Raw genomic sequence first — 22,968 nt, forward strand, 5'->3', positions numbered from 1 at the left:
TTTCTACTTTCGTATGATAGGTGTGTTTGTATTTTTAGTGTAACTTTCTTTTTTATCAATCCAAAGGTTTTCTTTTCTTCCCCTTGTGGTTATAGGCAGCCTAAAGGCTTAAAACAAACACACAACCTTTGTGTGTTTGAATCTCAGCAGCCTTTACTTAGTTCATTATTAGGTGTCACAGTCCCTAACCACTAAATAAGTGTTCACGGTATGCCAAAGGACTTTGTAGGACTTAATTCTTTGAATTCAGTGTTGACTCACTTGTCGTTGTGTTGTTATTCTCTTGAAACTGGTCTGCCTTGCCTTTGATGAAAGGAAAAAAGTGTGCTTCCCTTTTGCCTGGACTGTGCAGTTTCCTGATCCTGGACAGCAGTGCCGGGCCTGTGAACCGAAGCTGTTGTGTTTGAAGAGCAGTGCACCTAGGCACCCATGCCGACTGGGGGCCCCACGCGTGAAATCTGCTCTTTCTGTTCCGCTGACGTTTGTTCTGTGTGGAAAAGCGGGGAGGGAACAATAGAGACTCTACTTCGTGCCAGGCACGCAGTGTGTTAGGTGCTATAGCTCTTAACGCTTTCTCAGTTCGGGGCTCTGTTCTTTCTATTTCACAGTAATTGCTGGAAGTATTTGTGACGGTGTGAGAAAAGGGTGATGGACTCATTATCCTTCTTGAGGAAAAATACTTCTGCTTTGGGGACAGGGAGGCGTACACTTGGAGTTACTGTTACAGCAAGTGGGGACAGATGTGTCCTGGTTCTTGGCCCAGACTCTTCTGCCAGAGTCAGACATTGAATTACATGCGTTTTTGTTCACCTGATTAACTGATATGTATGAGCTTTATAGCAAATATGTATAACTTTGTATTTCAACTCATGAGACCCCCTGCTTCATGGTGCAGAAATCTGATATCAGAGCTCTTTAGCTGTTCTGCCTTCCCTGTTGCTGATGAAAGGAAAGACAGAAGGCCTGTGCACATGCTGACTCTTTCTGCATGACAGGGCTGTTTAATTGGGGGTGATTTCGAATTTTTTGTCAAAGAAAATGGGTAAAAGAATTTGCAGTTAGTAGAGTAATCGACTCTCAGTCCATGTTGGGAAATGAAAGATAAAACATTTGGGGGACAAAATACACATTTTAGAATGTACAACACAAAGAGTGAATTCTAATGTAAACTATGGACTTCAGTTCAGAGTAATATGTCAATATTGGCTCATCAGTAGCAGGCGTTCCACAATAGTGCTAAGTGTTTATAATGGGAAGTGGATGGGGAGCAGAGAGGGCAGATGAGAAGGTGCGTGGGAACTCTCTGTACTTTCTGCTCAATGTTTCTGAACCTGAAAATGTTTTAAAAAAAATGAAGTCAATTAGTTTAGAAGTTTTAGGTGTCTGGTTTAATGTTCCTTAGCGAGTTCGTACCACCCAAGTTGACATTTAGCCCCCCGAACCTTTGGAATTTCTCAGTTAAGATGAACCTGGCTTGCAGTTAGGGCCTCCGTGTCAGGTAGATTTGTTCTGATGTCTTCTCTCCCTCTCTGTCCAAACAGTTGGAATGCCAAGACGCCTTGGAAACAGCAGCCCGAGCGGAGGGCCTTTCCTTGGATGTCTGTACGCATTCTCAGCTCAGAATCCTGGATGAGGACCATCCGAAGGGGAAGTACCACCACAGCTTAAGTGCTCTGAAGCCCATTCGGACCACGTCTAAGTAAGAGACTCTTCTGCTTAATGACTTCTCTGCGAAGCCCCAAAAGGGGTGTTGGCGATGCAGGCTAAGATCGTGCCATTTGGGGAGCCTGGATTTTAGTCAGGAGCTCCATTTACTAGATGGTGTTATAAACGCCGGCTGGTGCCTTGGTGTGTATTGACGGTTTTGTGCTTTGGGTGTTCTTTCCTTAGACACCAGCACCCAGTGGATAATGCTGGGCTCTTCTCCTGTATGACTTTTTCTTGGCTTTCTCCCCTGGCCCGCCTGGCCCACAAGAAGAGGGAGCTCTCCATGGAGGATGTCTGGTCTTTGTCCAAGTACGAGTCTTCCGACGTGAACTGCAGAAGGTAGGCATGTCCGGTCCACTCTAGCGACCCACCCACGGGATACGTAGGGCCTGAGCTAGGAGTGTGGGTGCGGCAGTGTGGAGTCCTCGGCTCTGTGTCGTTTCAGGATCTGAGCTAGCCGACGGAGGGAGGGGAGCCTGGGATGACTTTCTCTTTGCTCTTCTGCTTTATCTCCTATTTCACCTTTACTCCTGTTTAACCACGGGCTTTCTCTCTCTCTCTCAGCCCCGCTTCTCTTCCTGAGTCTACAGGGAGGTTATGTTGCCGCCTTGTGACAGAATACATTTTTGTGGTAGCTCATTGTCATGATTAAAATCTAGTTTACACCTTTACGTTTTACAACGGGGCCCTTCAGAGAGGGTTGGGGACCCTTGAGAAATGAAGTTCTTATCCAGAAATTCTATGCAGGGATGGATAATCTTTCGGGGTGGAAGGAAAGACTTTTGTTCTCATTACTTTCTGTATCCTGAGAGGCTCCCTATGCAGAGTAAATGTGTAGTCACCCAGGATGGGTTTTTTGTTTTTGTTTTCTCCCCTGAAGGCAAATGCTATGTAACATAATTTCAAAGGAAAGACTTGTGTGCGTGGTGTCAAAGCCTGGAGACAAAAAGTGATGGCAGGAGGGAAGCTAGGGTGTGTATGTTCCCTGGGGAGATGTGTAACGGAGGACATGTGCCCTTGTTAAGACTAGAGAGACTGTGGCAAGAAGAGCTGAATGAAGTTGGGCCAGAAGCTGCTTCCCTCCGAAGGGTTGTGTGGATCTTCTGCCGCACCAGGCTCATCCTCTCCATCGTGTGCCTGATGATCACGCAGCTGGCTGGCTTCAGTGGACCAGTAAGTTCTAACCATCCTTTCTGACAGTCTCCAGGGGCCCAGCCATGGCCAGCTCTAACACTTGTTCTGTTGCAGGGGTTGCGCTCACCTTTGGGCTAGTTAGCAGCCTTAGAGATGCCTCCAGGTCTGAGGAAAGGGAACAATTGATTTTGGAGTGAGTGGCGGCTGGTCAGCAGCTGGAAGGATGTGGGGCCTGTGTTGCCAGATAAGAAGTGGAACAGGCTTGCTGTCTTGGGGCGGGGGTGAAACTGAGTGATTCTGGCTCTGGGCAGGACTGTGCTCCTTTGCTGTGTGTTGACATGAGATGACAGTCTCGGTTTGGGAAGGTGTGTCTCTCAGTGCTGTGAGTGGGCGAGCGGAGTCTTGCATGGCATAAGCTGTGGAGCTAGTGCTGGTGGTCCACCAGCTACCTGGAGGCAGCATTGTCACCTGTCTGACGGTTCTATGGCAGATGAGTCCCGAGGACACTAGAGGACTGTTGAGGTTTTTAGTGTCTAACCCGGAGTCCATTTTCAGTTTGGTCTATAGTGTAAACTGTGTGGCAAGTGTCAGGGTGGCAGCCATGGTTTTTTCCTAGTGTGTGCTGGAGCAGAGTAGGTAAGCGTGACCTGCACCCTGTTTTCTGGACACCTGTTTTTACACCTGCTGTGCTGCCTTACCCTTGAGACTTTGATTAAATCTATTCTCTACATATTTGCCTTGAGGCATCGAAGCAGTAGCGCTGCTACTATACTGTGCATTTTCCGTGTGTGGGTAAGCTGGAGGTTCATGGTTTTGGTAAGTATGTACCTAAGATGCATAGTGATTAGGCAAAACTAATTTACAATTTTTCTGCTGTTTTTTTAAATGTTTGATGCCTTTTAAAAAAGATTTGATCTCTTTTTCTGAAGCAGAAAAACTACTTTTCTGTTATTGGGTTTCTACATTGATCGACCAACTAACACATTTTTGTGTAAGTTTTAAGTAAGAGGGACCATGTAACTGAATATTATGTTATTGACCAAAATGGCAAACGTTTTCATAGGGCCAGCTTCCCCCAAGAAGAGCTTCTGTCATTGTTTCACTACAGGGCTGGTGGCTGCTCTGATCCCTCATGGAATTCTATCCACCGGGTAGCACACTGCACAGGCTTTTTGATTACATTTGGACAATGCAAGAACTTCTATGGCTCCCCTCACCAAAAAAAAAAAAACTTACTCCATAGATTGTTGGGATTTTAATTTTTCACCTGGGAAAAAATTACCTATGCATGTTTACTTGGGGGCCTGCAGTCACTCTGCTGAGCATCTGTGTGTGTATTCCTTAATCTCTCTCTCAAGGCACCGCTCACTGAAATACTAATCTTCAGTAAATTCTTCTACATACCAGGGAAAGCTGAGAGAGTCTTCCTTTAATAGGAAAACAGCAGCATGCTTTTTCTTCTCTCCGCGCTTGGGGAAGAGCACCTTGAGGCCTGTAGGAGTTCACGAGATGCATCCTAGAACAGTTGACAAAGCAGTGGCCGTCCACAGCCTCTCTAGTTGATAAAATCATTTAAAATTGTAAAGAATGCAAAACGTCTTTTTTGGAGCTCCGATTCTAATTGATTCCTTTCCAATTGGAAATTGAGCAATCAGGCTGGTCTCGAGATTGGTACTAGCAATGAGCATACCTTCTGTCTGTGGACTTAAATCCCTTCGAGGAACACCCCATTTAGATTTCTGCACATTTGCAAATGTGGCACAACTTCCAAACTGGCTTAGTCTGCTCTTACAGAAATCCACGTAAGAACCCACTCCCCGAATATGGCATGTTTCTTATCTCCCCTCAGGCCTCACTGAACCTTGGTAGCCATATGCAGAGCAGATGCAACCCAGTCAGGTGGTTGTGTTTTGTTTTCAACTGCCGGCCAGCCAGGGCTGGACATTTCTGATCAGGATGATCCAAGGAGTCAGTGACGCCAGTGGACCGGCACTCTGTGCAGGGTATCCAAGGGTCACCATCACGTTAATGGAATACCAGCATCTGTAAGGGTGTGGTCCTGACCTAAGACGAGGGGCCAAATTGCTGAATTTACAGAGATGATCTGTGGCCTTCTTGGATTAAAACAGTTTTAAAAGACCAGGCCTGACCTATGATGTGTGTGTAAAGAATTAGCATCCGCCCTGTAGATCTGCAAGAGAAGGCTGCCTCCTGCAGTGCTATATCTCTTGGTGAATGCTAACTCAGCCCGAGGGCCTTTGGGGGAAAGGACAGTGAAAAGCCTCTAGAGAGGTAAGTTTCCCACCCTTCCAACCTCTCTCCAGCTGCAGCTTGCTTGGTGCTGTCAGAATCTGGACTTGGGGGGAGTCTCTCTGTAGTGGAACCAGTGACAGAAGCTGTTCTTTAGAATTTTCAGGATTGGCTGTATTCTGCGGTCAGAATGAGAGAGTCAAGCTGGGCAGAATCTCTCGCCAAGAGTTCAGGTAAGGTAATGTTTATTCACTGGGAATGTTTTCCACAGCCAGACAGCTATGCTGACCATCTCAAGTTTTCTCCCAGTTTGTTTAAATTGACGTGATATATTTGTAGCTTTTTAAAACTAAATTTTGTTTGGATTTGCCATGAAAACCTTTTTTTTTTCTCTCTTTACCCCATACAAAATGGTTTGAAATGTAATTGTTTTTTTAAAAACCCTCTGTGTTGGAAATTCTTTAATCTGCTGTTTCCTCTTTTTCCCCCCTCCCCCTTTGAAAGTTTTGCATAGTGTAAGCGTTCATTATGTCTTTTACCTTCCCCGGCTCCTCCCCTGTGGGAGGTAGTCGCGCTATTACCGTGCCGAAACATGGCACTCTAAAGGTGTGGGAGAGAAAGAACCCCCAACTTCATCCTGCTGTCCTTTCACGCCTTCCTTTGGAGACTGTTCCGTCAGTGCCGAGGTGTGTGAGAAAATGCTTTACTGCACCGCCATCTTACTGAGTCGCTTCACGTGAGGAAAATGGGGTTTCGACCCTGCCACTCAGTGACTCAGTTCTGCATTTTGGATTGCATACTGGAAAAGACGCCAATCTTCTTGCTAGTAAACCAACAACCCAGCCGTATGCAGTGGTGACCCAAACAATGGATATAAACCTAAAAATCCGAGGGAGGGGAAAGGTGGAATACGATAGTTCTTGGCAGCTGCAATCTCCTGTTGACGTGATCAGGTTGTTTACAGAGACTGACATCCCTCTGACGGGTGGGGATCTCCTAGGGTCTAGTGGGCATCTGGTATCAACCTCCTCTGGGAGAAGTGAGAAATCCCAGCTCACCCAGAGCAAGTCTGGGTCCTGGAATTCAGCGTTAGCTGCCTCAGGACACTTGTGTTTGGCCTCCATTTTTGTCTGTCATTCAGAGCTGGCTTCCAGCTCCAGTGCCCTCTGCTAGAAGGTTCCGGGGTAGATGGGTGGATGGGTTTCTCTTTAATTTTTTTTTCTTCCTTCTGGGTGGGAGATTGGTTTGGCTTTCTTTTGCTCTGGTTTGTTTTGTTTCATTTTTGGCAAGACCCATTTTAGTTGCTGGGACTTGGAAAGACTGAAGGATGCCACCCGTTTTTCCTCGAGGCCTAGATTTTTGTCTTCTGTCCTGAGCAGAAGTCAGTCATTGCTCACAATCTAGTGACCCAATAGCGCCAGCAATATTAAGTGGAGTTACTGCTTTGGGGAGTTTTGGGTTTGGGGTTTTTTTGTTTTGTTTGTTTTGTTTTTTAATTCTCTTTCCTTAGCAGCAAGGTCTTTATTCCGGGAGAGTCTCCTCCATTGCAGCTTCACTGCAGCGTCAGGAGCCCTAACCGATTAAGTGCTGTCAGCTTGCTGTACTCCTCCGGACTCTGGAAACAGATGCTGGCTCTGTTCTGTATTTCCACTGTGTGTAGCTAATCCGGCGGGCGGAGGCCAGATGACCTGTTAGATGGCTAGCCTTGTATAACTTGACTCTGTATGTTCCCATGTATGTTACTGCAATGCTCCTCCTGTTGTACAGTGTCTGTGAGATGCTCTTTGAAGATGGTACTTTTTTTTTTTCATTTTCAATAAAAGTACATTACCTCCCACTTGCTGGTATTTAATCCTGTTGCTGAATGTGCCTCGTATGAGTGTGTGCTCCGGCGTTGCAGGACCTCAGAGCTGGAGGTGGCACGCGGCGGTTCTTGGGGGCTGCTGCCTTCCTCACTGCAGGTGGTGTTAGACATATGCTACCTGAGGTAACATGTTTTTGTTTTTGGGAGGGAGCGGGGAGTGGGGAGGGCCCACGGGAGGGTCTCTGGATTTGTGAAAGTCTGCTTTGTTTGCTCCCTTCTGTGCTATTAAACTGCTGATGTTTATTTTCAGGAATGTTTTGCAAATGCACTTCTCACTCTTCCCCAGTCCAACTGTAGGTACACTGTTCCTTTTTATCAAATAAGCACGCTTGAAACGATCCAAAAAAGGTTCATAATTTCATTTAAAGAAATGTGTCAATGTGTGGAGTTGCTGGACTAAAGTCAAATACATACTTTTTTTAATGACCATGTGTGTAGAATTAATTTCAGCTGATGGACAGGTTTATGTTACATTAGAAAGAGTATCGGTTGTGGTGGTGTCCTTAAGGAAGAACGTTTCAAATCGGAACTACCTCCTGCAAGACGCGTTCAGTAAATGACTGCAGGCAGATTGCCTTCCAAGGAGGTTTCTCCCTGCTTGTCCACTTATCACTGAACAGTGGAGCTGCCTCCTCTTTCTAACTTAACATAAAGCTGCTGCGTGGTGTGTGGGTGCTGTGCAGATGCTGACGGCGGTGTGTGTTTCTCCCTGTAGGCCTTCGTGGTGAAGCACCTCTTGGAGTACTCCCAGGGCACAGATTCTAATCTCAAGTACAGCTTGCTGTTAGTCCTGGGCCTCCTCCTGACAGAAATCGTGCGCTCTTGGTCGCTTGCACTGACTTGGGCATTGAATTACCGAACTGGCATTCGCTTGCGGGGGGCCATCCTCACCATGGCGTTTAAGAAGATCCTTAAGTTAAAGAACATTAAGGAGAAGTCTGTGGGAGAGGTGAGTAAGGGGTCTTTGCTTCAGGACAAAGAGAAGGCCTCCCAGGCCAAGCTCTTTCTTTCCTTTAGATTCCTGCTTTGTCCTTTTTCCTCCTCTTGACACAGTGGCTCTTGTCCTCACAGGGTCCTCTCACTGTTCTTTGTGTTTCCTAGCTCGTCAACCTGTGCTCCAACGACGGGCAGAGAATGTTCGAGGCCGCCGCCGTTGGCAGCTTGTTGGCTGGAGGACCCATAGTTGCTATCCTGGGCATGATTTATAATGTAATTATTCTGGGACCAACAGGCTTCCTGGGATCAGCTGTTTTTATCCTCTTTTACCCAGCAATGGTGAGTAAGCCTTCTTACTGTATTTTGGCAGCTTCTGAGATTAGTTGCTTCCATTGTGTTATATATAGTAGGCACCACTGAAGTATCACATCTCTTACTGGAAATTTCCTCAAAGAAGATCCTGGTTTGGAAAAGTCTAGAAGGAGCTGGAGATAGCGCCCAGTTCACATAGGCAGAATTTGGACTTGGGGAAATGAGGTGTTGCTTGAGTAGAGATTTTTATTTATTTTTATTTTTTAGATTTTATTTATTTACTTTTAGAGAGAGGGGAAGGAGGGAGAAAGAGGAAACAACAATGTGTGGTTGCCTCTCGTGCGCCTCCTACTGGAGACGATGCCTGCAACCCAGGCATGTGCCCTGGTTGGGAATCAAACCAGCTACCCTTTGATTTGTAGGCCCGCCCTCAGTCCACTGAGCTACACCAGCCAGGGATTGAGTAGAGATTTTTAAAAGAGAAAATTTGAATGAATGAAAAGACCAGCAGGTGAACCCTGCCCCCGTGTAACACAGGAGTGCTTTGAGTCATTCTGTCTCAAATTCATACTAACTGATAGGGCTCTGCTGCTCCCCTTTGCTAACACTTGATATCTGTGCTTACTATAAAAACAGTATTTGTCTTACACAGGGCTAAGAATTAGTAATATTTAAGTATTAAATCTCAAATTATATTTTATTATAATTTAATAAACCGCTTTTATTAAAAGCAGTACAACTACATGGCACTCATTTGATTTATAAAAATCTTAAATAGATTTTATTTCCCAGGAAGACTAGACAGTTCTTAACTTTGGTCAGCCCTGGTTTGGCCTAACACCTCTTCTTCCTTTCAGATGTTTGTGTCACGGATCACTGCATATTTCAGAAGAAAATGTGTAACCACCACGGATGACCGTGTCCAGAAAATGAACGAAGTCCTCACCTACATTAAATTTATTAAAATGTATGCCTGGGTCAAAGCATTTTCTCAAAGTGTCCAAAGTGAGTGTACAGATGCCACCTGCGTACGTGGTAGGAGGACTTTGACTCCTCTGCTTCCTGAGCAAATTAGCTCCAGGAACCCTAAAGTCCTGGGAGATAATAACTTAGGTTCTTGTAATATCTTACATTGGTAAGGACCTTAGCCACTTGGACTCATGACCTCATCTCACAGATGAGGGAGGAACTTGAGGCCTGAGAACTCTGTGATTTCCACCCTCCCACCAAGGTGATTCAGCTCATTGTGAGCAATTTCATTCCATTTTAAAGATCCCTGTCCTGTACTCTCACCCCACCCAGGCTGTTTCTGGTCTGGCCGTGGTGACATCTCAGGAAACGGTACCATGTGGCTGCTGAGAGCTCCACTGCCACCCTTGGTACTCTGGGGGTGCACGCACCCCCGCAATAGTTCGGTGTGAGACCCTGGGGAAGGAGGTGCTGGGAGAAGCGCTAGGTGAGGGGTCAAGGCAGATGGACCCTGGACTAGCTCAGTGACTCACTTATAGGCTTTTCTGGCCTGTTCTTTTATTTCTTTTTATTTTTTAAAAGATTTTATTTATTTATCTTTAGAGGGGAAGGGAAGGAGAGAGGGAGAGAAATATCAATGTATGGTTGCTTCTCGTGGGTCCCCTGCCGGGAACTGGCCTGCAACCCAGGCATGTGCCCTGACTGGGAATTGAACCACGATTGTCTGGTTCGCAGGCCTGCGCTCAATCCACTGAGCTATACCGGCCAGGGCCTGTTCTTTTATTTTTAACTTTTCAGTCAATTACTTTATGTTGAGTTACAAGGCTCTCCATGTCTGTCTCTGATCCATGATCCATAAATTGAACACAGACATAGATGTGACGTGTTAATGCTACAAAGCATGGAGGAGTAATTAGCACAGACTGGACATTCAACAGATCTCAGCAAAAGTTGGAATGATGGGCCTTTAAAAGTGAAATTTAAGAGGGATGTATTTAGAGACACTTTAGAGGTTAAAAAGAAGATACAGTTACATATAAACTTAATTTACATATAAAAGATATGTTCATTGACCACGACCTCATAGTGAGCTGACCCAAATACACTACAGCTAAAAAGTGAAATGCAGTTGTACGTTGAATGGAACTACCATGTTCAGATCAAGGAAGCTGTTTGTTGCACTGACAGCTTATTATTCTTATTATTATTTTCATTGCTTGGTTTGTCAGTTAAACCTCCAGGAGCATTGTGTCCAGTTTCATAAACTTCATATGTGAGTGGTCATCCAGAGAGGGATCACTCCCAGCAGTGGATTAGGCTGCTTCATTTAGTAGTGAGTTTGTTGCCAATAAAAATGGAAAAAATGGATGCCAACTAGAAATCTGCAAAGCATGTTGTTAGCAAGGTGACCACTGATGGGCCTTTCCGGCTCTCAGGTTCTGGAGTTTTGTAACCTTTCCCGAGATTCCACTCATCCTTCCACCCCTAACATTGATATCTTTATTTGAGTTTGAAAGGAGCATTCTTGCTCATTACAGATTCAGATAAGGTGTATGGTAACTGTTAAAGCAATTAATTGGTTTAGCCACATTTTTTAAAAATATGGCTTATGAGCTGACTGAAGGTAGTTTGCAGTGTCTTGGGCAGCGCAATACCTTCAGGTCCATACATAGCCTCTCAGGAGAACTTCCTTTAAGTTGAAAAGTTTGTTTGAAAATACCTCACCACTTTATTATCATACTTCCTACATCGTGGTCTCGTTACTCTAGGGTTGCTCTGTGAATAAAGGTGTCAGTGTGGCAACTATTAACCAACTATAGAAATGATCCCTGAAAGTATAGTCTTAGTGTGGCAACTATTTAAGAAAATTATCCTACCCAAAGCAGTTGTATTTCACCTGTTGGTCACCCTCCTGCTTTTTGTGTGAAAGTCCCGATCTCAGTGCCCACTTACAGCAGGCGCTCGAAGAACCCTTAGCTCCTTTTAGTTCTCATTGCCGTTGCACAGTCTTGCCTATAAGCACCTAGGCAAAAAATAAACAGCAGCTAGGTCAGCAAGCAAAACTGCCAGTTGCAGGCACATGTGTTTGACCCTTCTGTACAGAGGAAATTTGCAAAGAGGATTGACGGAGGCAGAAGGTGATCGTTGTATAGATACGCAATGCAGTTTGCCATTAAGTCACTCCTGTGATTCCATCCGTTTCAGACCTCAGGCTTGTGTGCCAGCCCATGATAGGGATTGGTAGTCCTGGTGACCTAGTCTTTGCACCGCTGGTGTTAGAGGGTCTTTTTAAAACCTGTGTGTGGCAGAAGACCTGTTGGGTCTTACTTGGTGGTGGAAGAGCGATACTGCAGGTTTCTCTTGGTTCGCTTTTTAGAAACTGGCTTCCTTCTTGTTCTCAGAAACCCGAGAGGAGGAACGGCGGATATTAGAAAAAGCCGGGTACTTCCAGAGCATCACCGTCGGTGTGGCTCCCATCGTGATGGTGATCGCCAGCGTGGTGACGTTCTCGGTGCACATGGTCCTGGGCTTCGATCTCACAGCGGCACAGGTCAGTGAGCCCTCAGGGCTGGGGGAATTCAGAGTTGCCACGTGCAGGGATGCTCTGGTCCTCTTGTTTCTGGGTTTGGAGGTTCCCCCAATAATCAGAAGGTGTTTCTTCATCAGTGTGATTAAGCTGAGAAGTGGCAGAGAGAGGATTCAGCACCGATATACAAATGATGTGCAGATCGTTGTTAGTCGGCTCAACTTTGGGTTTGATCCTGAAAATGCAAATCATCCTGTGGTTCAGATTTGCTGCAAATTTTAATTGAAGTGCTCACAAAAGCTCTATCTTTAAAAAAGTGTATCTGATTCAGGCCTGGCTGGGTTGCCCAGTTGGTTGGAGCGTCGTCCTGTACAACAAGAGATTTCAGGTTCGATTCTCCATCAGGGCACATGCCTAAGTTGCATGTTTGATCCCCGGGGCACAGACGGGAGGCAACTAATCAGTGTCTCTCTCTCTCACATCCATGTTTCTCTTACTCGCTCTCAAAAATCAATAAATATATCCTCAGGTAAGGATTTTAAAAAATGTATCTGCTTCATACCAACATTGGAGAGTCAAGCGGCAGCCTTCCTTAAAACCTCCTGAAAGGAGATTGATGAGGTCCGTGATTTTAGTTGCAAAGCCTCGTCAACCGCAGTTTCTTCTCTTTTCCTCTTTTCAGGCTTTCACAGTGGTGACTGTCTTCAATTCCATGACTTTTGCTTTGAAAGTAACTCCATTCTCAGTAAAATCCCTTTCAGAAGCTTCAGTTGCTGCCGACAGGTTTAAGGTGAGTGGTCCCTTCTCTTCCTCCACGTCAGAAGCCGTCCCTGGCAAAACTACCTGCTACCTTTATTCCAGTGGGCCACACAGGCTGGCTGACCTTGGCCATTGTTCACTTTTAGCCTTTTGACAAATTGGTAAGAAAGGGGCCAGTGGAGCAGACTGACTTAAGGGTGGAACTAGTCACCTTTTCCAGTAAGTGAGTTTTCGCCATCTGTAGATGGCCCACCTAGCTTGGGGCTCCCCGGATTTCAGTGCTTCTCTTCAGAGCTGGTCCCTTCTGCCAGATCGGACGTGGGCCTGTGTTGTGTGACTTACTGGGCCTTTAAGGGATTCAGACCTAGATCAGAACTGTCAGGTGACCGTCAGCTTTTTCTCTCCTCGATCAACTGCGTTTCTCCACCAAAATGCTATCCTCATTTTGTCTGGTCAGTATGCTGAGCCCTTTGTGATTCTTTCCTTTTCCTGGCCTGTGGTTGCCACTCATGATACAGGGAGGGACTTCAGTGACATGGGGTAGTCATAAAACTAGATCCTGTGGAGAAATGCAGTTAAGTATCAGGGTTTTTTGGGGGGGTGGTTCTTGGCTTGCCCGGGTTCTTTGTGCTTTCAGCATAATACAAATATATGATGCCAGAGGGAGCTGTATTTGGAAGAGTAGAAGGAGGTGGGTGTTTGACAGCAGTTAACACTTAAGAAAAGAAAAAAAGGAACCGCACCTGGGTGGGCGGGGACTCTCTGACAAAGCCACTGCAGAGGGCTTCCTGCACACCTGCAGCAAAGCAGGTGGTGCTGGTGGGTGAAGGCACAGGTGTTTCAGGGATTAATAGCATGACCTTAGTTGTTTGAAAGAAAACAAATAGGGTTTACCTCTTAAGAAGAATGAGGAAGAGCTTTCTCCAATTTATTTCTATTCTACTTGTTTATGGTTAACTTGGTGAATTTGAATTAAGAATGCACCCCAGCCCTTGCCCTCCCTCACCCCATTTGGCTGCTAGAAGGTGAAGAGCCACAGCCAAAGAAAAAGAAGTGGTCGCATTGTAACCAGAGCTTTATTTTGCTGAACCCGTAAAATCCAGTCATGGAAGAAAGCAAATGATAACGAGTACGAATTTTCCCCCTCCTTGTTAGTGAGCTGATCTGATGGCATTTTGGGGGAAGAAATAGGAGTTTGCAGTATAAATTTGTTCTCTCCCCGTTTCTCGACAGCTGTTTTCACTTACTAGCAAGGACTTACATTGTTAGCAAGTGGGTTTTCTCAACATAGTCCTTCCTCTATCCAGGAAGCGTCCAAGTTAGTAATGGAAGCAGAATCCGCCACAGCTCTATTATATGACCCTGAGACTTCAGTCCCTGTCTATCTTACACCCCTTGGCGGTGTCCTCCTCCCCGAGACCTCCCTCTGCCTCTCTCCATCTTCTTCTGCCCCCCCTTCTCTTCCTTCCACAAGGGGGTAATCTGTAGAAAGGCAGTGAGAAGCCACCTCGTGACTTTCCTGATAAAATGGTCACCAGTGTAGGGTTGCCGGCTTTAGCAAATAAAAACACAAGATACCCATTTGATAGTTGCATGAGACATACTTACAGTGAAAAACGACTCACTGTTTCTCGGGAATCACAGTTTAACTGGGATTCCTGTATGTTACTCAGCAGCCCTTCGAGTAGTCCCCTCTCGTGCTTAACAGGTACATTCTGATTAGATTCTTCTGGTCAATGAGGGTAGTGTTTTGATGGCCAGTGTCACGTGGTGAAGTTGAGTTGTGTGGTTTCTGTACCTCTAAGATTCTGTTGTCCCGATGGGTGCGAACCCATGTAGATATACATTCAGGTGGTGTGACTCAGCACACCAAGGCAGAGGGTACCCGAAGCCGAAATCCTCCTGGGAGGAGTGCGGGCTGTAGGGAAACATGGGGAAGAAATGCGGGGAAGAAACTGTGCAAACTGGAGGCCTGAGCACATTTTAAAAAAATCCACTGAGGTTTAAAAGGCCCTTGGAGTAACTCTTTAGTGGAGAGAAGTGTGGGAGTTCTGTCAGCATATGGTTTCTCTGTATGGAGTTGGTCACGATATCTGGTGTTTTATTCTTAGCTCATGGATGATACGTTTACAGATATGATAGCATGATATATACGCTAAATGTTTGAGGAAAAGGCTCTGCCTGGACCAGTGAAGTCAGCCGCTGTTTTCAGAAACTAAACCTACGTTTACTAAGTGTGAAGATTATCTAGGAGATTTATTTTGCTTTCTTTCTTTTTTTATGTAGAAGATTTATTTATTTATTTTAAGGTTTTATTTATTTATTTTTAGAGAGGGGGAAGAGAAGGAGAAAGAGGGAGAGAAACATCAGTGTGTGGTTGTCCCTTATGTGTCCCCAACTGGGGACCTGGCCCGCAACTCAGGCATGTTTCCTGACGGGGAATCGAACCGGCAACCCTTTGATTTTCAGGCCCGTGCTAAATGTATTGAGCTACACTAGACAGGACAATTTGTTATTTTTTAAAATATTTCATTTATTTTTAGAGAGCGGGAAAGGGAGGGGGAAAAACATCCATGTGCAGAGATACATCTGTCAGTTGCCTATTGCATGCCCCCAACTGGGGACCTGGCCTGCAACTCAGAGGCGTGTGACCTTTCTGTTTGCAGGCCAGCACTCAGTCCACAGAGCCGCACCAGCCAGAGCTTATCTAGGAGATTTAGAACTATGTCACTTCTGGGAAGATTGGGGAACAGGATGTCTGGCGATTTAAAGGAGGAAAAGAGCAGGTTTAGAAGTTCAGGATCCAGCAGAAAGGGCCTGCTCTCCGGGAAGAGGGTTATCTGATACATTTAGCGTATATATCATGCTATCATATCTGTAAACGTATCGTATCTGATACATTTAATAGTACCGCATGCTTTAAACAGGTTGGGGTTCTTAGTAACTAAATGGAGAGTTCTGACCCTACAAATCATCTTTTCTCTAAAGACTCTCTAATGATTTGAATTTATTTAAAAATTTCATTTTTCTAAATCCTATTGGGACTCTAACTGGGATGCCATTCTGTAGAGAAGACCCCTTGTTTAAGAGTGTTGTCAGAAGTGGGTTCAAAGTCAGGGGAACATCAGCGTCCCGAGCTGAGGTTCATTTCCGTCAGTGTTTCAGAAACACTTGTCTTTCCACGCATTTCCGTTTTCTCCCCCTAACAGAACTCAGAGGGCCTCTGGGAATGAGTCGGGGGGAAAGAGTTTTGTTCCCTCTTCTCAAGGATGTTTCTGAAGGAGATACCCTTCACTTCCACCCCAGTCCTTTCCTTTGGTTATTTGAGTTTCCACAAGTTCCAAGGCAGGATTTCGAAGATACGAGAGCTTATTGGCAAGAAGGTGTACTCTGCCGTCGATAAAACCGTAGACGCTTCTTTTAACTGTGAGCACGTGAGGCCTGGTCACAGTCTCAGCCCAGCCTCTCCCCCAAGGCCCGTGCCTGCTGTGAGTGAGGGAAGCGTGCAGGCTCTGAGGCCCCTCTGGAGTGGTCCGTGCGGTGAGCGTCTGCATAGGAAAGCAGCGTGCCCTTCGGTTTTTCTGCTTGCACTTTCCCACTGCAGCTCAGCAGCTCCTGGGGGAGAACGAGGACCCATATATGGGCTAGTTAGATGTTTTGGGGTCCCAGGAGACTGGTAGGAAATGAAAAGGCATGTCATTGGTAGTGTGTTGGGCCACTAACAAGGCCCTGTCCCTCCTGAGGGTGTCCCCACACCCCTGTGACCTCTCGCTGGGTCTGAGGCTGGGCTACACTAATGAGCTACCTTTTGCCCTTCAGCTTCCTTCCACTGTATAGCCTGATGTGTTTTGCTGCGTGAGTGTACACCCTAGGCTTGTCTCCCTGGTCTTGATCCAGTGTCTCATCTTTGCACCTCTCTCACAACTCCTATCAGAGTTTGTTTCTGATGGAAGAGGTTCACATGATAAAGAAAAAACCAGCCAGTCCTCACATCAAGATAGAGGTGAAAAATGCCACCTTGGCATGGGACTCCTCCCACTCCAGTATCCAGAACTCACCCAAGCTGGCCCCCAAAACGAAAAAAGAAAAGAGGGCTGCCAGGGGCAAGAAAGAGAAGGTGAGGCAGCTGGAGCGCGCTGAGCATCAGGCAGTGCTGGCGGAGCAGAAGGGCCACCTCCTCCTGGACAGCGACGAGCGGCCCAGTCCCGAGGAGGAAGAGGGCAAGCACGTCCACCTGGGGAGCTTCCGTTTACAGAGGACGCTGTACAACATCGACCTGGAAATCGAAGAGGTAACCGCTCGGCCTCCCCTTGCCCTGTCTACCAGGTGTCTGTTCTGGCAGGAGCGGGCAGCTGCCGTTTCCTTTAGAAAAGTACTTCTGTGGCTGGGAGTGATTTTTGAGCTACTGAGCAGTTCTGGCCAGCTCCACCTCTAAAAGGAATATTTAGGCATTTAACAATAGAAGTGAGTTACAGCTGGCCTCATGAGATACTCATTGTGTAAGCAAGGATATGAAGCATTCAAGTGGATTTTCCAGGATTTTGCCCCGAATTGATTTCTGGTTGTTATAGTTGTATGTGAGCTGTAATAACCATTTCTGGTTATTCTAACCCTGTGTGAGCCTCTCGTTACCGTGGCGCGATGCACAACACAGAGCCTGGAGCGCAATAGGTACTTGCAGTGTTGCTGCTCCAGACGATTCTGTGGGGATTGTTTGTTTTTGATGCTTGTGTTCAGGGACCATTCGCGTATATTGTATCACAGCCCAGGTGGCATGGGACTAGAGTCTCTCAGAGGCCCTCCTTTAGAGAGTGGCTGGAACAGAGACTCCTTGGTTCAAGCCTTTAAAGTATAGAATATGACTGGGAGCCAGCACCATGTTGAGGGCTACATCGTGCAGAGGGTCCCAGAGGTGGTAACATATTCATTTATTTAACAGCCTTTTTTTTTTAATACAGCTCTACACCAGGCACTGTTGTAGGCCTGGACGTAGCAGGGAAAACCCAAACAAACAAAATCCCTGCCCTCCTGGGCCTCACATTCTGGGCAAAGACAGAGTCAGTAAGTGGGGGACATTGTGGTCTCTCTTCAAAGAGCTAAAGCTCTGTGAATCTGGGCTCTAAGAGAGACCACAATTCTCCCAACCCTACTCTTTAAAAAATATATATATTTATTTTTAGAGAGGGGGGAAGGGGAGGAGAAAGAGAGGGAGGGAAACGTGCAAGAGAAACATCAATTGGTCACCTCTCACACACTCCAACTGGGGACCTGGCTGGCAACCAAGGCACATGCCCAGGAATTGAACTGGCGACCTTTCAGTCCAGAGGTGTGGGCTAAATCCACTGAAGCCACACCAGCCAGGGCCCCACCCTCCTCTTTAGGGACAGGAAGGGAACTTAATGTTGTCCAATATCTTCACTTACTTCACTGTTGATATCTTCTTCAGTCACCATTTAGTCATCAGAACAGCGTTTTCTTTGTGAAAACCTAACTGGAGTGGAGACTGAACCTTGGTTTGGTCCTCTCGTTACTATCAGGCTGTAATCTTTCAAACTCTGGGACCACCTCAAAAATTTTGTGCCACATATTTTTATTAAGTACTGGACACTACTTGCTTCTCAAGGGTAACTCCATTCCTCAAGTTGCTCAAAGCCCCTTGAGAGAGAGAGTATTAGTTTTAAGTAACAAGGCCAAGATCAAACAATTGGCAAATGCTAGTGGAGTTGGGATTCAGAGCAAGACCTTTCTGCCTCCAGAGTCTGTGCTCTTTCTTTTTATTTGTTTATTTATTTATTTATTTTTTAGAGAGAGGGGAAGGGAAGGAGAAGGAGAAGGAGAGAAATGTTGCTGTGCTAGAGATACATAGATCAGTTGCCTCTCACACGCCCCTAACCAGGGTCACACCAGCAACCCAGGCATGTGCCCTGACTGGGAATTGAACTGGTGACTCTTTGGTTTGCAGGCCAGCACTCAGTCCACTGAGCCACACCAGCCAGGGCCAGAGTCCATCTTCTTTCTGCACCACCACCCTTCATTCCTTCCTTTGCTGTAAGACTTCATTCAGTACAAGGTTGCTAAACAGATGGCCATGTTAAAATCGTCCGTTCTTAAGAACTTTTAACGCTGCCCATTGAGAACTCATTGTTTATTTTGCCTGGGGATTTTCAGTTAATCCCAGGCTTGATTTTCCATTCTTACATGGGAATGATGGCAGAGATACTCCTCAGATTCTTAGAAGTGTTTTTGTAGGAAAAAAATGGAAGCAATAGTACACATGGTTTTTATTGAAAATAATTTCTAGGCCCTGAAGAAAAAAATCATAATAAAATAGTTTTTTGAGTTCTCTCTTCCAAAAATAACAACCAAATAAACAATCAAAAAACATGGATTACCAACAAAGTAGGAAAGGTGTTCGATCCTTTTAAAAGTGATGTGGGATACTGTAATGTGTGCGGCCTATTTAATTTCCCCCCAGACTTGCACATCTGTTACCTTAGCGTACCTCCGCAGAAGCCCTACAAAGTAGGTGGCTGGCAGGGGGGAATGGAGGTCAGCGACTTGCTTGGTGCTCAGGAAGGCAGTTTCCGTATTGATGGACTGTAATTAACATGTTTTTCCTCGAAGAACTAGGAGGTCCCCGGAGATGAGTGGTCGGTAGTCCTTTAATGACCTCCCTCTCGCTCTGGTTTTTTCCAGGGTAAACTTGTTGGAATCTGTGGCAGTGTGGGAAGTGGAAAAACATCTCTCATTTCAGCCATTTTAGGCCAGGTAAGATTTTGTTTATTGTCCTTGGCATTTTTTGCTTCTTTCTCTGGACTCTGGTTTAGAATAGTCTCAGAAAGAATGAATTTATTTCCTGGAGAGAATCAGGAAAGGTAGAAACAAAAGGAACCCTTCATCTGCATCTCTCCTCCCCCCATCCCCCACTCCATCCCCACCACTGGACAGCAATGTCGGCTCTCTCCTGCTGTTGGCTTCTAGTGGGTAGGGGCCAGGGGTACTGCTAAACATCTTCCAATGTGGAAGACAGCCTCACAGCAAAGAATTATTTGGCCAATATCTTAATAGTACCAAGAAACTTTGGAAACTTTTTGACATGTTTGATCAGTCACAGCACCTTCTTCATGTACTGCACAAATCTTTTTGTGTGTTTCTGTTGCATTTTTACCTTTCTTGAAATAATAAAGCATAAACGCCAAAAATGTGGCATATCTTCTTCCATCTTCAATATGAAAATGGCTGCACAAAAATTCACCAGTTTTGATTGGCTTTTTTCAAAGCATAATGACAGCTGTCACAGTACAATCTAACAAAATTGTTTTAAATGAAGCCAAGCACTACTAAACGCACTAGAACCATCTTATGGGAAAAAACCTGACGGACTTTTTTGGCCAAACTAGTAACGGCCCTGACCCAAGACAGATTGTAAGTGTCAGTCCCAAAAGGAATCCTGACCAAAGATAAAATGGGTAAAATAGTTCCTATCAACTGCTGTGACTAAGAAGGCAATTCAAAGCTAATGGCTCGTCGTGCACTTTCTTCATGTTGGTGGGGTGGGGTTGCCATCATGGTATGGATACTCTGAATATCAGTTGATGTGTAACTGGAAGTTTTTTCCCTTTGGTCCTCATTTTTCAGTGTCAGCTGATCCAGCCAGTAGCCTGGATTAATTCCGGAGATGAACTGGCCTGCCCTGAAGTTGAGGCTGTAAATCCTTATAGCATCCTCCCCAGGGGATTCTGAAAGGGCCTTCTGCCTGTGCTTCCCTTAATTAAAACAGTTTGCAATTAGGAAGGAAGGATGTAAAGTAGCTTATAGGTTGCTGAATGAAGTGCTTGTTGGTTCAGATCACGGCTTGTGCTGGGTTCCCATGACTTGAGCGAACCAGCAGGGAGACTTTGATTTTCCTTGCAGCTGTAGCTCTGTGGAACAAAGGTGAAGTCTGGTTTGGGGTCCAAAAAGCATCCAAGGAAATGGCTAAAATTTTCAGCTTCACTGTGGAATGTGGGGGGCTCTGTTGGCTTAGGGTGGTGGTTTTGCCTTATGACACCATCGGATGGTGCCCGTCTCTGCAGATGACACTCCTGGACGGCAGCATCGCAGCCAGTGGAACCTTTGCTTACGTGGCCCAGCAGGCCTGGATCCTCAATGCCACTCTGAGAGACAACATCCTGTTCGGGAAGGAATTTGATGAAGAAAGGCAAGGAGTGTTTGGTTTCCGTGCTTTCTGTCTCGGCCATGTGAGACGCAAGGCAGCCCGAGTCAGTGGGCTCTGCTCCAGCCACGTCCCTGATGCTGGGTCTCTTTATGTCCTGCAGGTACAACTCTGTGCTGAACAGCTGCTGCCTGAGGCCTGACCTGGCCATCCTTCCCAACAGTGACCTGACGGAGGTACAAGCTTTGTGGTCCAGACGGGGTGTGTGCTTAGCAGAGAGGATCCTGGAAGTGGGTGGCAGGGCTGTGCCAGAGCCGCCTCCTAGGGGTGCATCTCAGATACGTGGGAAAAGAGCCTATACAGTGAGATTCACTTTCACGGGGACTTTATATTAGGCAAGTGTTTGTGCCGTAGGACAGGGATAGCAACATCCCAGGTTTTAAGCTTGTCGGTATTTCATATGTCAGGTGGATTTTTAACAAAAGCCCGTTGCTGGTTCAGAGTTCCTGGTTCCTACACCGTGGGTCAAGCATGTGCACATTGAGCTTCTTCCCTGAACTGCATTCTGCCAACCTGCTTACCCGGATGTAGTCTTGGAGAGCCCTCTTCCTTTAGAAAGAAGAAGGCCGCTGCCGCCCTGGCTGAGGTGGCTCAGTGGGTTGGGCGTCATCCCTCAAAAGGAAAGGTTGCGTCCATTCGATTCCCGGTCAGGACACACTCTGGGTTGCAGGTTCGGCCCCTGGTCAGGGCACGTGCAAGAGGCACCCTATTGCTGTTTCTCTCTCTCGTTGATGTTTTTCCCTCCCTTTCCTCTCTTTAAAAATAAATAAATAAAAATTTTTTTGGAAAAGGAGAAGTAGAAAGAGGTTGCCACACAAACCCATCTGTGACTCCCTGCCTGGGCACAGTTCCCAGAGGGGCATCATTGGAACTGGTGTTCCGAGTCCTGAGATATCTCCCTGACCAGCCCCAGAAGTCTCTGGGGCTGGCACTTTTATTCTGCTGATTTCAGTAAAATTCCTCAAACCACATTTGGTGAATGTGTTGATTAGTTTACAGGCTCTCCAGATCAGCAGTATCAGTGACACTGAGAACTTGTTAGAAATGCAAATTACTAGGCCCCACCCCAAACCTCCTGAAACTCTGGCAGTGGGGCCCAACACCTGTTTGGACAAGCCCTGCTGGTAATTCTGATCCTTGCTCAAGTTTGCAAACCTTTGAATTGGTTGAATGTTTTTTTAAGGATGAGATTTTTAAATATTACAAGGCCAGTCACCAGTTGGTAATTGATGTATTCATCTGTCCATTCATCAGGGAACATTTATCAGGTGCTTGCTGTGTGCCAGCAACACATGCAGGCTTTCCTGGGCATTGGGACTGTAAACGAATAGGACAATCACCTGCACCCTCAGAAAGCTTATAGTTGAGAAGATATACACGCGAGGCACAACATAAGCTGATGAAAGAATCCCCTCTCTTTTGAGTATGAGTGAATGAGAGGCAGACATGTTTGGCAGAGGAGAGGATGCCAGAAGTGAACAGATACAGTACAGAAAAAGGCATGAAGCAGTCATGTGTGTTCGTAATATGTATAGTATTTAAAACGGCTTGGATCCCAGGGTGTGCCAGGGGATTGTCAAGGAAACTGGGAGCTGCTTCGTGCACCATATTTGGTTGTTTAGAGTCTGTCCTTCCGGACCCTTGCAGAGTTTTAAGTGGGGGCGGGACATGGTCAGCTTTGTGTTTTGGAAAGCTCATTCTGCCCACAGAAAATGAACAGGAAAGTGGTGTCCACGGGGAGTGGCAAGGCCAGATGTAGGACCAATTAGTAACCAGGTGGTTGTGGGAAAGAAGGAGGCATCTGGGCTGATTCTTCCAGGTCCAGTGTGGGCCCTGGTGGATCATAGCGGCTGCTTACCCAGGTGGGGAGTTCAGTAGAAGGAGCCGTTTCAGGGGGAGGAGAGGAGCAGTGACTGGGATGATCACTAAGCCCAGTTCTGAACTTGAGCTGGCGGCCTCACTGTGCTTTCTGGGCTCCTGTAGATTGGCGAGCGAGGAGCCAACCTGAGTGGTGGGCAGCGCCAAAGGATCAGCCTTGCCCGGGCCTTGTACAGTGACCGGGACATCTACATCCTGGACGACCCCCTCAGTGCCTTAGATGCCCATGTGGGCAACCACATCTTCAACAGTGCTATCCAGAAGCACCTCAAGTCCAAGACGGTTCTCTTCGTTACCCACCAATTACAGGTATGGCGCTTTCTTCCTTCCCCAGGCTGCCCACAGTGCCTTGAGAAATCAGAGCCAGCAAGTAGGGCTTGGTCCTTCTTGGTACCTTTGTGGTCTCCTAGAAGTTCC

The 22,968-nt window shown here is 46.3% G+C and overlaps 1 protein-coding gene across 3 annotated transcripts in view; it reads left to right on the forward strand.

Annotated features, from left to right (window-relative positions):
* ABCC5 (ATP binding cassette subfamily C member 5) overlaps nucleotides 1–22,968 on the forward strand; it is a 76,660-nt gene that overhangs the window by 23,356 nt on the left and 30,336 nt on the right. For 2 of the 3 annotated variants that reach the window (XM_037027631.1, XM_037027632.1), the window contains 13 exons: nucleotides 1,542–1,699; nucleotides 1,891–2,046; nucleotides 2,733–2,880; nucleotides 7,671–7,904; nucleotides 8,057–8,230; nucleotides 9,061–9,208; nucleotides 11,575–11,723; nucleotides 12,382–12,489; nucleotides 16,393–16,749; nucleotides 19,155–19,226; nucleotides 20,534–20,658; nucleotides 20,777–20,849; nucleotides 22,657–22,860. In XM_037027631.1, coding sequence (XP_036883526.1) covers nucleotides 1,542–1,699; nucleotides 1,891–2,046; nucleotides 2,733–2,880; nucleotides 7,671–7,904; nucleotides 8,057–8,230; nucleotides 9,061–9,208; nucleotides 11,575–11,723; nucleotides 12,382–12,489; nucleotides 16,393–16,749; nucleotides 19,155–19,226; nucleotides 20,534–20,658; nucleotides 20,777–20,849; nucleotides 22,657–22,860 — 2,106 coding nt within the window. Of the gene's footprint in view, nucleotides 1–1,541; nucleotides 1,700–1,890; nucleotides 2,047–2,732; nucleotides 2,881–7,670; nucleotides 7,905–8,056; nucleotides 8,231–9,060; nucleotides 9,213–11,574; nucleotides 11,724–12,381; nucleotides 12,490–16,392; nucleotides 16,750–19,154; nucleotides 19,227–20,533; nucleotides 20,659–20,776; nucleotides 20,850–22,656; nucleotides 22,861–22,968 lie in introns of those variants that run through there. The other variant, XM_037027633.1, reaches the window with a different exon arrangement.

The sequence above is a fragment of the Sturnira hondurensis genome, unplaced genomic scaffold (assembly GCF_014824575.4).
Source record: "Sturnira hondurensis isolate 20B ecotype Veracruz unplaced genomic scaffold, ASM1482457v3 Scaffold0019216, whole genome shotgun sequence".
NCBI classification, from domain to species: domain Eukaryota; kingdom Metazoa; phylum Chordata; class Mammalia; order Chiroptera; family Phyllostomidae; genus Sturnira; species Sturnira hondurensis.